The 12,646-nt window shown below is 48.5% G+C and overlaps 1 protein-coding gene across 1 annotated transcript in view; it reads left to right on the plus strand.

Annotated features, from left to right (window-relative positions):
- The window catches only part of CNGB1 (cyclic nucleotide gated channel subunit beta 1), an 82,434-nt gene that overhangs the window by 11,504 nt on the left and 58,284 nt on the right, over positions 1-12,646 (plus strand). The window contains exons 13-15 of the mRNA XM_071208983.1: positions 1,361-1,383; positions 7,191-7,354; positions 11,429-11,515. Of these exons, the coding sequence (XP_071065084.1) occupies positions 1,361-1,383; positions 7,191-7,354; positions 11,429-11,515 (274 nt within the window). The remainder of the gene's footprint in view (positions 1-1,360; positions 1,384-7,190; positions 7,355-11,428; positions 11,516-12,646) is intronic.

Here is a 12,646-nt window from a genome sequence, read left to right on the forward strand (position 1 = left end):
GGGGGGTGAGGTGGGGGAGACCTGGAAGGGGAGCCTGCCCAGGGTTTCCAGCTTCCATCCAGAGAACGCAGCCCTGAGGCCAAGTTGGATGGACCCCTTGCCTGCTGGGAACACCTGAGAGCTGCCCCTGGCGAGTGGGTATGGCTAAGCAGAGTCCCTGGAGCTGAGAGGGCCACCGCCCCCACACCTCCCGCCAGGCTGGGCTGGGATGCGCACTGCCTTGTGTCTCAGCTGCTGCAGCAGGGGGGGGTGCTGGGGGCGGGTCCGCTCTTCAATCCATGGACAGAATGCCCCCCCACCCATCCATCCGTCCCCCGGCAAGCACTCGCGGATGCCTACTCTAAGCCCGCCCCGGGCAGCGCCCAGGGCTGCTCCCCACCAGGTCTGCAGGGCTGTGTCCCACCCCAGCCTCTCTCAGCTGACCGCGGGCTGTGAGAACCCCCGGGAGGCAGGCCGGCTCCGGAGCTGGGCCAAGAGGGCTTATAGTGACGGCGGGACAACAGCGGAGGTGGAGGAGGGCACCCGGTGCAGGGCTCGGCCGTTGGAGCAGGAGCTCCTGGCCACCGTGGGAGGGCGCGGACGGGCACCTTCCTTGCTGCTGGGGCAGCCTGTGGGGGCGAAGGGCAGAGCTCAGAGAGCGGAAGTCACTTGCCCAAGGTCACGGTGATAACCAGCCCCCAGGGGCCTCTTGGCCTGGCAGCAGGTGCTCCGTCCAAGGTTAAAGAGCCTGAAACTGTCCCCTGGAGCAGGGGCCCTCCCTCTGGTCCGAGAGCACAGAGGATGGGGACTGGCGCCTCTGCCTGTCCTCTCTGCTCCTCGGGTGGGACAGGACTCTCAGCCAGCTGCCGCCTGGGCCTCCCTGCACTTCCTGGAGCGTGTGGGTCATGAGTGGGTGCTGGGTGGCGAGGGTGGCCTCGCTCCAGGGGCCGGCCAGGTGTCGGGAGACTGTGGGGCTGGGGGGCGAGCGTCCCACCCTTCTGGACCCCTCCACTCCCCAGTCTTTCCCGTCCATCCAGCCATCCACTCCTTGGAGTCTTCCCTTTTGAAAGCAGAAATTATGTCTTTTTCTTTGCTTTTATTTAACTCAAAATAGCAAACAACATACACACATTTAAAAATATATATTTCCAATACTTGACGATTCAGTCGATATTGGTCGATGGCACCCGATTACTTAGTTCTTGCTTGTTTCCAACTTACAGCAACATACCTATCATCTAACATATCTTTAAAAGTTTTCAGCAAGGTTTATGCTTCGATCCTAATAAAAAAACATGATTTAGTTATTAGTTTAGACTCCAAGCACTCCCTCCGTCTGTCCATCCAGCCGTCCACTTTTCCGTCTTCTCCTTTGTTTCAGGGGTGGTGGCGGCTGAAAGCCTCTGAAACAATGGAGAAGGGAGCCCGGGAGAGCACAGATGGACAAATGGATGGATGGAAGGAAAGAGGGTGTCCCGAAGAGAAGACCACAGGGGAGGGGGAGAGGAGGGGACTGTCGACCCCACCCATTGAACAGGGGGACCCACGCTCCCAGGAGGGGTAGGGGAAGCTGGGTCACCTCCACCAGCCCCGGAACCCCCTCTCAGGGCATCACGCGAGTGTGAAGGACCAAGACTAGCCACTTTGCACCAGCAGGAGAGGAAAGTTAGCTAGTGGCAGCTTTGAGACAGGCTGGAGAGCAGGACTTCCCACGGATGGCCGTGGAACCCCTCTGAGGAGCCTCCGGAAGAGACGCCCGCGTGGCCCTCAGGTGCCCCCGGCACAGCCAGCACTCCCCATGGGGCACGATTTTCCCGGAAGAGGTTCTCCTAGGCCACATGCTCGCCTCAGAGGGGTGGAGACCACCAGAAGACAGCGACTAATGCGTTTAGCATTTTAACTGACATTAAAAATGAACTCATCCTGTCTGTGATTTCATGATATTATTGATTAGGCTCAGGCTAAAATAAGCATTTGGGCTTTAAAAGTGGGCGGGCTAAATCGGCTGGGGTCTGCGGGAAGAGAGGAGTTAGCCAGGGGTCCTGAGCTGTCTGCTGTGGGTCCCAGCTGGCCCTCGGGTGCCTTTTTTTGGACCAGTGGATATTTTTAGAAATTTGAATTAGTAGCCAACATTTAGAAATTAGGTGACTTTATATTGAAAAAGTTTGGCTTCTCTTTTTTTTTTTAATGTTTTTTATTTTTTAAATTATATAAAATCTTACATTAAAAAATATAAGGGATTCCCATATGCGCACTCCCCACCCCTCCCACCCTTTCCCACATCAACTTCTTTCATTAGTGTGGTACGTTCATTACAATTGATGAACACATTTTGGAACATTGCCACCAATCATGGATTATAGTTTACATTGCAGTTTACACTCTCTCCCACTCACTTCTGTAGGGTATGGCTGGATATATAATGACCTGTATCTGCCATTGGAATGTCACTCAGGACAAAGTTCTGAGTCCTGAAATTGCCCCCATATTACACCTCTTTCTCCCTCTCCCTGACTTCAGCACCTCTAGTGGCCACTGTCTCCAAATCAATGATGTGATTTCCTCCATTGCTAGAATCACATTAAGTCTATGGTAGAATACCAGTAAGTCCATTCTAGTCCATATTTTATTCCCTAATCTGTGATGGTGATGCCCACTCCACCTCCAATTGAGGGGGGGATTCTGTCCCATAGGCTGATGGACGGGAGTCTCCTGCTTGCAAGACCCTCTCGATCCTTGCTGTGGTGGTTGTCCATCCTCACCTCCTTGTTAGTTGTCCTGTGTGAGTCCAATGAATGGGAGAGTGGATGTTGCAGCTCTGCTGAGGCTCAGGGCCCAGCTGGCACTTGGACTGCCCAGAGATTCAAGGCTCTTGGACATACACCTACCAACTCCAGCACCAACTGTAGGTTCAAATAAAGGGGACAGAAGTGACATGTGTAGAGAAGTCATATCTGAGTCCAACTGTCACACAGTTTGGCTTCTTTTGAAACCTGGGAAGAGCTGGCTGCCATGGGCTCACGTCCTGCTCCCTGACAGCGGGTTGCACCCACCACTTCACCCATTTACTGTGACTCCCTGGCCTGTAGGTCTTCAAGTTTGAGGCCCTTGAGCTCTCCATCTGGCAGTAAGGGGAGGACAATTGCGATTGAGGGAACAAAGTGAGCAAATGCCTGGAGGTAGGAAAGGGGGAATGACGGGTACTTCAGTCCATTTGAAACCCAGAGTCCGTGAAGCAGAAGATTAAGCTAGAAAATCAGGCTGGGCCTGATTGTAGGCAATGGGGAGCCATTGAAGATGGCTGAGCAGGGGAGTGACTTCAAAAGATTGTTCCTGGGCCAAGTAAGCACCAGAGGCAGGGAAAGCAATTGATGCAGGAATTCTTCACCTTTGGGCCACACGCCAGGCACCTGGGGGGCAATTATGAAGACTGTCTCATCCCCAGGCCTTCTGTTTTGAAAAGTGTGGGGTGCCTGGGAATCTGCATTTTGGAGAAGCACCCATTCTCCCAGATAATTCTGTTGATGGGGGAGGAGCTGGGACCACACTTTGAGAAACACCCAGTTAGCAAGAAGTCAGAGGCCCAGATGGAAGGAGAGGTGGGCGAGGACCAAGGAGAGGCAGGGGGATGGGGTGTTGCATTCCAGACCTGGACCCAGGGGCCTGAGGGGTGTGGAAAGTGCAGTTGCCAGAGAGTATGGAGGCTTTGAGCAGGGCTTGGGCTTTGCTGGCCACGTGGACTCTTTTCCCAGGGCTCCCTGTCTGCCCGTCCTGGAAACGGGCTCCTTCCCCCGTCGGAGCCTTCACTGCCAGGGTCAGGACAGATTCAGCGGCCCTGAAGGACATCCTAGGCTGGCAGAGGACGCAGCATGCCTGTGAGGGGCTCCAGGGAGGAAGGTCAAGCTCCCGTGGGCAGCAGTTCTCTGATAACCTTGAGCACCCATGGGGTCCCAATGTCCCCATCTCACCTGCACCCCTAACAGGTGTGGGGTGTGGGATGTGGGGAGGCTGGGAAAGCCCAGACTGCTGGGACCAGGTGCCTACAGAGAGGGGCTCGGGCCCTGCCGGGTGGGGGTCAGGGCCCGATCCCCGCCCTTGCCAGCCCTGGCCTTGGGCCTGCTCCTTCCCAGAGCTGAAGAGGCTTTGGCTGTGAAATGGGGGACAGCAAAGGACCCACCTCTCAGGCCTGTCACAGAGATTAAAGGAGGCAATGCTTGTAAAACACTTGCTCACTGAATAGTACCTAAAAAGAAAAGGTTAATGAGGGAGAGGCTCGTAGGCAAGGCTGACCTAGCCTCTCATGTACGTACAACGCCGGGCTAGTCCAGCGTCCTTTGCAGCGTGGCTGCCAAGGTGGATGAGGCACTCACAGCACACTTTTATCACCTGGAACACACAACAGGGAGCAGGCTGTGCCCTGTTGGGGAAAGAGCTGGATTTGAAGTCAGGAGATCTGGCTTTGCCTCTGACTTACTGTGTGACCTTGGACAAGTTGCTTAGCCTCTCTGAGCCAGCTCCCTGATCTGACACAGGAAGGCACTGTTTTTATCCTTTGAGGTTGCTGGAATGCGAATGAGCTCATGGTGAAGGAATGTTCTGCCTACGCCATTGCTGGCTGGCAGCTGTGCTCATCAGGTTCTCTAGGGAAACAGAAACGAGAGGACATATCCGTGAACTCTAAAGAAAATTTATAAGAATTATCGCATGCAGCTGTTGGGATAGGCAAATCCAAATTCTGTAGGGCAGGCTGCAAGCTAGGAACTCCAATGAAGGTTTTTAAAATTATTTTCAATTTTTAAAATGTATTTTTTTATTTATTTTTAAAATGATACATGGATCACACAAAATGTTACATTAAAAAAATATAGGAGGTTCCCATATGCCCCACTCCCCACATCCCCCACTCTTCCCACATCAGCAACTTTCATTAGTGTGGTACATTCATTGCATTTGATGAATACATTTTGGAGCATTGCCACACAGCATGGATTATAGTCTACATTGTAGTTTACACTCTCCCCCACTCCAATCCGTAGATTATGGCAGGATGTATAATGTCCTGCATCTGTCCCTGCAATATCATTCAGGACAACTCCAAGTTCCGAAATGCCCTCATATCACACCTACTTTTTCCTCTCCCTGCCTTCAGCAAGTCCCGTGGCCACTATCTCCACATCAATGAATTAATTTCTTCCATTGCCAGAATCACAATAATTCTATAGTAGAATACCAGTAAGTCCACTATAATTCATATTTTATTCCTCCATCCTGAGGGCCCTGGGATGGTGATGTCCACTCCACCTCTCAATTGAGAGAGCGCTTCCAATGAAGGTTTTTGATGTACTCCCCAGGAGAAGCTGGCTGGCTGAAGTAGAGATGAAAATTCTCCCTTTTCCATGCTGAAATCGCCCCTTCTCCTTTTAAGGCCTTCAACTGATTGGATGAGATGTCTCTCATTGTTGAAGGCAGTCTCCTCAGCTGATCACAGACATACTCAGCCATAGATGTAATCAACTTACTGATGACTTAAATCCATGAAATATCCTCACAGTAACAATCAAGCCAGTGCTTGCTTAACTGGACAGCTGGACACCATCACCTGGCCAAAGTGACACATGAACTTAACCATCACAACGTAGAACCACGTGCATGCCATGTTCCTCCCACTGGATTTGGGGCCACAATGGAAGCCAGGACGGGCTGTGGAAAGGACTGGTTGAGTGTGCGTGTGTGGGCAGGGGAGGTCCTTGAGGGCGGGTGTGTCCTCTGTGAAAGGGGGATAACACCTGGACCTGTAAGCAGGGGAGTGAGATGACTTGCGACACGGACAGACTGGTGCCTGGCACACAGAAAACACCCCATAAAAGGTGTCGATCTGTGTCTCGGATTGCTCAACCATAAAAGAGGGATGGTACTGTGACTAGTAATAGAAGAATTGGTATCATCGATGAGGAGACAGTGGCCGCAGTAGTTGCTGAGGGCAGGGAGAGGGAAGAAGAGATGTGATGAGGGGGCATTTTTGGGACTTAGAGTTGTCCTAAATGATATTGTAGGGACAGCTGCTGGACATTGTATATCCTGCCATAACCCACTGAATATACTGGGGAGAGTGTGAACTACAGGTGAACTATTATCCACGGAGTGCAGCAGTGCTCCAAAATGTGTTCGCCGAGTGCAATGAGTGTGCCACAATGATGGGGGAGGTTGTTGGTGTGGGGAGAAGTGGGGCGGGGGGATGGGGTATATGGGAACCTCTCATGTTTTTTTTAATGTAACATTCTATGTGATCTATTAACTTTAATTAAAAAATGTGTTAATAAAAATAAAATAAAGTAAGTGGAACACTGAAAAAAAAAAGTGGGAAAATAAAATGGGGGTAATGATGGTTCCATCTCAAAGGACTGATGTGAGGATTAATCAAGTTAATCTAGATAAACCACTTAGCAGAGCTGGACACACAGTCAGTGCTCAGTAAATGTAGCCATTGCTGTTATGCTGCCCTAGGAACATTCACTCGCAAGTCACAGGCTGAGACTCGAAGGCAGCCTCTGTTTAAAGTCAGTTATTAACTCACGCTTACCGTGAGGGCCACCAAGAATCCTGGAAATCTGGCGGGGGGTGGGGGTGGGGTAGGGTCCCTGGTATCCACCTCCCCTGAGAAAGCCACATTCCCTGAAAGAGTGGGAGCCCCTAGGCCAGGAAGGGAGGGAGAGAAGGCCTCCCAGAAGCAGGTGTTGAGATTGTGGGCATGTCGTATGCTGTCACCAAGGGGTGGCATCTAGAGCAGGCAGGAGGCAGGCTCCCTGCATCTCTCGGGACAAGCCAGGCTGCCCTGCACCTGGATGTGGCAAGGCAGACCCCAAACCTGGGTCTTGGGCATCACCTGTGATTAGAAGCATTGACGCTGCTTCTGAGCAAATTTCCACGAAGGCGGCCCCAGTGAGAAGCAAATGTGATCAACTATTACCCAGAGTTCTGTCTCAAGAGAAGAAGGAGGGGGAAATAAAGGAAGGAGACAGGGTCAGTCATCGTGGGCATCAACCCATCGCTTTGGCACTGACCCGGGTTTCAATGGCCCCTCGTTGTGGGTGCCTTTCCGCGCTACCTGGCTGAGAGTCGAGCAGCCTGCTGGTGACGGCCAAGGTTCTCTGTGGGACCCCTGGGACTCTGGAGCCCAAGCCCACCCTCCCCCGCCCCGGTGTCCCCCGCAGTCAGCATCCTCCCCAGAGGGCAAGTGGAGCCTGACCTCATCCTGGAGGAAGTCGACTCTCCCTGGGAGGAGGACGAGCTTCTGGATGGCAGCGCCAGCCCACAGGGAGGCCGAGGCAGCTCTGGCTTATGAAGAAGAGCCTGGGGTCCTGCGAGAGATGCCCAGGTGAGAGCCAGAGATAGCCTAGGAAAAAATTAGTGATTGAGAGGATAACAGGCATGGAGTATGGGTCCCTAGGTTGAAGAGGCATCGAATGGGAAGCAAGCCTGCCTCCAGCCACCGAGTGCCAGGCACTGTCCCCCTACCCATGGGCAACCCCAGCTACCAGGTTCTTGTGTGTCAGTCCAGAGACAGTCTGGGAAGTTACAGGCATGTCCCCCACCCCATTTTAATTTTTAAAAATTAGAATAGTTGCAGGTTTACAGAAAATGCAGAAAGTATAGTGTTTCCATATACCCTCCCCCACATACAGTTTTCCCTTACTATTAACATTTTGCATTAGTGGCGTATTTTTGTTACAATTGATGAAATAATGTTACTATAGTTATGCTATTAATTTTAGCCCACTGTTTACATTGGGATTTACTGTTTGTGTTGTACAGTTCTGTGTTTTGTTTATTTTTGTGGTAACACATGCAACCTAAAATTTCCCTTTTCATCCCTTTTCAAATACACATTCACGAAGTTGTGCCTTCATCACCATCATCCGCTGCCAAAACTTTTCCATCACCCCAAACAGAAACTCTGTACCAGTTAAACCTTTACTCCCCACTCCCCTACCCCCACCTGGCCCCTGGTAGTCTGTTTTTGAGTTTCTGACTTTATGAATTTGTATATTCTGCTCATTTCATATAAGTGATATCATACAGTATTTGTCCTTTTGTACCTGGCTTATTCCACTCAACATGATGTCTTAAAGGTTCATCCACGTTGTCTCATGCATCAGAACTTCATTCTTTTTTACAGCTGAGTAATATTCCATTGGATGTTTATACCACATTTTGTTTTCCTGTTCTTCTGTTGATGGACACTTGGGTTGCTTCTACTTTTGGGCAAGTGTAAATAATGCTGCTATGAACATCAGTGTGCAAATGTCTATTTGAGTCTCTGCTTTCAGTTCTTTGGGGTATATACTGAGAAGGGGGATTTCCAGGTCACATGGTAATTCTATTAATATATGTAACTTTCTAAGGAAATGCCAAACTGTTTTTCACAGTGGCTGTACATTTTACATTCCTACCAACAATGTGTAAATGTTTCTACTTCTCCGCATCCTCTTTAAAACTTGTTATTGTCTGTTGTTTTTTTAAAAATAGTAGCTGTTCTACTAGATATGAGATGGTATCTCACTGTGATTTTGATTTGTATTTCCCCCATAACTAATGACATTGGACATTTTTTCATGCATTAATTGGCTGTTTGAATATCTTCTTTGGAGAAATGTCTAACTTTTTTCCATTTTTAATTGGATTGTTTGTGTTTCTGTAGTTGAGCTGTAGGAGTTCTTTTATATTATTCTGGATATTAAACCAGATATGTGGTTTCCAAATATTTTCTCCCGTTATGTAGGTTGTCTTTTTACTTTCTTGATAAAGTCCTTTGCTGCTCAAAAGTTTTTTATTTTGATTAAATCCCATTTATTTATTTTTTCTTTTGTTGCTGTGCTTTGGGTGTAAATTCTAAGAAACCACTGCTTAACACAAGGTACTGCAGATGTTTCCCCTATGTTTTCTTGAAGTAGTTTTCTTGTTTTGGTCCTTATGTTAGGTCTTTCATCTATTTTGGGTTAACTTTCGCATATGGGGTGACGTAAGAGTCCACTTCCATTCTTTCACCTATGGATTTCCAGTTGTCCGAGCACCATTTGTTGAAGAGACTGTTCTTTCCCCACTCCGCAGACTTGGCAGCCTTGTCAAAGATCAGTAAGCAAAGGTGTGAGGGTTGATTTCTGAACTCTCAATTTGATTACATTTGCCTATATGTCTGTCCTTGTGCCAGTACCACACTGTTTTTTGTTTAAGACTTATTTTTATTTATTCCCCTCCCCCTCACTGTTTGCATCTACCACCTCCTCTCTGTGTCTGTTCATTGTGTGCTAATCTTTTTTTTTTTGTTAAGGAGGCACCAGGAACTGAACCTAGGACCACCCGTGTGAGAGGGAGGCACCCAATGGCCTGAGTTACCTCCACTCCCTGCTTGTTGCATCTCTCGTTGTGTTTCCTTGTTGCGTCTTTTTATTGCATCACCTTGTGTCATCTTGTGTCATCTTGTTGTTGTTGCCACTCCAGCCTATCCCATCAGCTCACTGTCTTGCTTGTCTTCTTTAGAAGGCACAGGAACCAAACCTGGGCTCTCCCGTGTTATAGGTGGGTGCCCAAATACTCAAGCCACATCTGCTTCCCACCACACTGTTTTGATTTCTATATCTTTATAATAAGTTTTAAAATCAAGAAGTGAGAGTTCTTCAATTTTTTCCTTCTTTTTCAAGATGGTTTTGGATATTCAGGGCCATTTACTTTTCCTTATCAATCTGATGATTGACTTTTTCCTTTCTGTGAAAATTCTGTTGGAATTTTCCATTGGAATTGTGCTGAATCTGCATATTACTTTGGGTAGAATTGACATCCTAACAATATTTAGTCTTTCAACCCATGAACATGGAATGTCATTTTATTTATTTAAGTCTTTAAGTTCTGTCAGCAAGTTTTGTAGTTTTCCATGCCTAAGTCCTTTACACCCTTGGTTAAATTTATTCCTAGATCTCTTATTCTTTTAGTTGCTATTGTAAACAGATTTTGTCCCCTTGATTTCCTCTTCAGATTATTCATTACTAGTGCAGAGAAACACCACTGATTTTGTGTGTTGATCTTGTACCCTGTCATTTTGCTGATATATTAGCTCTAGTATCTTTGTTGTGGGTTTTTCCAGAATTCTCTATGTTTAAGATGATGCCATCTACAAATAGCCTATTTATTTATTTTGCAAAAAAAGGGAGCATATACCTCATGCACCATTATGCAACTTGCTATGCTCAAAAATATACCTTGGACACAACCAATCCAATGTCCACATAGAAGAGGTGGCATTGGATTGGGAAAAGTGATCATGGTGGACGATGGGTATGGGGAAAGGCAGGAAGAGATGAGAGGTGGAGGCGTCTTCGGGACATGGAGCTGCCCTGGATGGTGCTTCAGAGGTAATCACCGGACATTGTAAATCCTCACAGGGCCCACTGGATGGAATGGAGGAGAGTATGGGCCATGATGTGGACCATTGTCTATGAGGTGCAGAGGTGCCCAAAGATGTACTTACCAAATCCAATGGATGTGTCATGATGATGGGAACGAGTGTTGTTGGGGGGGGAGAGGGGGGGTGGGGGGGTGGGGTTGAATGGGACCTCACATATATATTTTTAATGTAATATTATTACAAAGTCAATTAAAAAAAAAACTACAAAAAAAAATATACCTTGGGTTCTTTCCACACTCAGTACATAAAGATCATCTTCATTTTTTTTGACAACAAAAAGTCTGTATTCCATTATATTCTATTGTGTGGATGTACCATAGTATTTCATTATGAATGTACCAGAATTTATTCCATTGTATGGACAGTATTCCTTTATACAGATGTATTCCACTGTGTGGATGGTATTGCATTTCCATGGTATGGTTAATTTATTTAACCTATGTACTATTGATGGATATTTAGGTTGATTCCAAAATTTTATTACAAACAATTCTGCAACAATAGGCTGTACACAAGCATACGTATATCTTCAGGGTAAATTTACAGAGGTGAGATTGCTGGGTTAGAGGGATGGGAATTAGTTATTGTGGTATTGATTGCACAATTGCCCTCCACAAGAATGTAACAAATTTCATTCCCACCAGCAATACTTGGTGATAGCCACCCCAGCTGGGAGGCTCAGGGTCTCAGACATCCCAAAGCCCAGGACGTACATTGCATATGTGGAGACACTGAGGCCCAGAAAGAGTCAGGGGCTGGCATGGGGGGCCACTGGGGCAGTGGGGGCTGGGGCAGGCTCTGTGCAGTGAAGAGGCTTCGTTGCTAGATCCCGGGCTTATCAGGCGGGTGCCTCGGGTCTGAGCTTTGAGGCCCCGGGAATCCTGGGTCTCGGTCTTTGGGGGTATGGGGCATCCAGCCGAAAATGGGGGTGAAAGTGGGCTAGGCCGCGGTTGCAGATGGGTTTACCTTCCACCTCTGACCCCATCTCAGGGAGCTGTCCCAAATTCAAGAGGAGAAAGAAGAGGAGGAGGATGGAGAGGCAGAGGAGGAGGACGAGGAGGAGGATGAAGAGCTTAAGTGAGTTGTTTGTCCTGCTGACTAAGGCACTTGTCCTGCCTGCTAAGGGATGCCCCACGGAGGTGGGGTGCCTGTGACAGGCTCCTGGGGCAGGAGCTCCCTGCTGCCCTCAGGAGTTCCTTTCGTTTGTTCTGTGCTGTGTGGTGCTCAGAATAACCCAGGACTCATATTACCCACCACTCAACAACCCCCTGCACACACACATACACATAAGTGCAACGTCCACAAGGCTGGGATTTTTGTCTCTCATCTTCGCTGCTTTGTCCCCCGAGCCTAACACAGTACCTGGTACATAGTGGGCAGTAAATAAATATTTGTGAAATGACTGCATGGATGAATGGACGAATGAAGGGACAGTTGCCAAGGCATAGGGCTGTCTCTCCTCTCCGTACCCCACCCCCTGGTCCCATGGTTGCCTTTGGTACCTTCTACTACTGTCCTGGATTTCGCTCTATTGTCTGTTAAAGGTTGGTTTTCCACCCACATCCACACGGATTTCAACATTAAAACATACAGAATAGTTCAGTTAAAATAAAACTTTCAAAATGGGGATCAGAAGCCACTAAGAAGGAGAGGGCTGTTAGGAAGGTGGGATGGAGAGGATGGATGGACAGAAGGGTGGATGAACAGAGGGGTGGATGGACAGAAGGATGGATGGACAGAAGGGTGGATGGACACAAGGGTGGATGAACATAGGGGTGGATAGACAGAAGGGTGGATGGGCAGCAGGTTGGATAGACTGTCCATTCCATCTTTCCTTACACACTTCTGACTTATGAAATTATTTCTTACACCAAAACTAAGCTTATTTTCCCGTGACTTCTGTAACCCAGTGCTAATTCTACCTTCCTCCCCACCCCAGAGCAAGACTACTCTCCCTAACAGGTGCCTGGGCCCTTCCAACAGGGAAAGCCCTTAGACGTTGCCTAGTGCAGCCTTGCTTGCCCTTGGCTGTCCATGGTGCATCTGACACAGGCCTGAAAGCCCCTTTATTGACACTCCTCTGAGTCGAAACTCCCCTTGGAGGGCAGTGATAAAATGTGCACACACTCACGTGCACCAACTGTACATGTGTCCTCAGTGCTCACAGGTATGCACATGCACGTCTGCATTATGCACAGATACACCAGC

The sequence above is a fragment of the Dasypus novemcinctus genome, chromosome 18, assembly GCF_030445035.2.
Source record: "Dasypus novemcinctus isolate mDasNov1 chromosome 18, mDasNov1.1.hap2, whole genome shotgun sequence".
Taxonomy (NCBI): domain Eukaryota; kingdom Metazoa; phylum Chordata; class Mammalia; order Cingulata; family Dasypodidae; genus Dasypus; species Dasypus novemcinctus.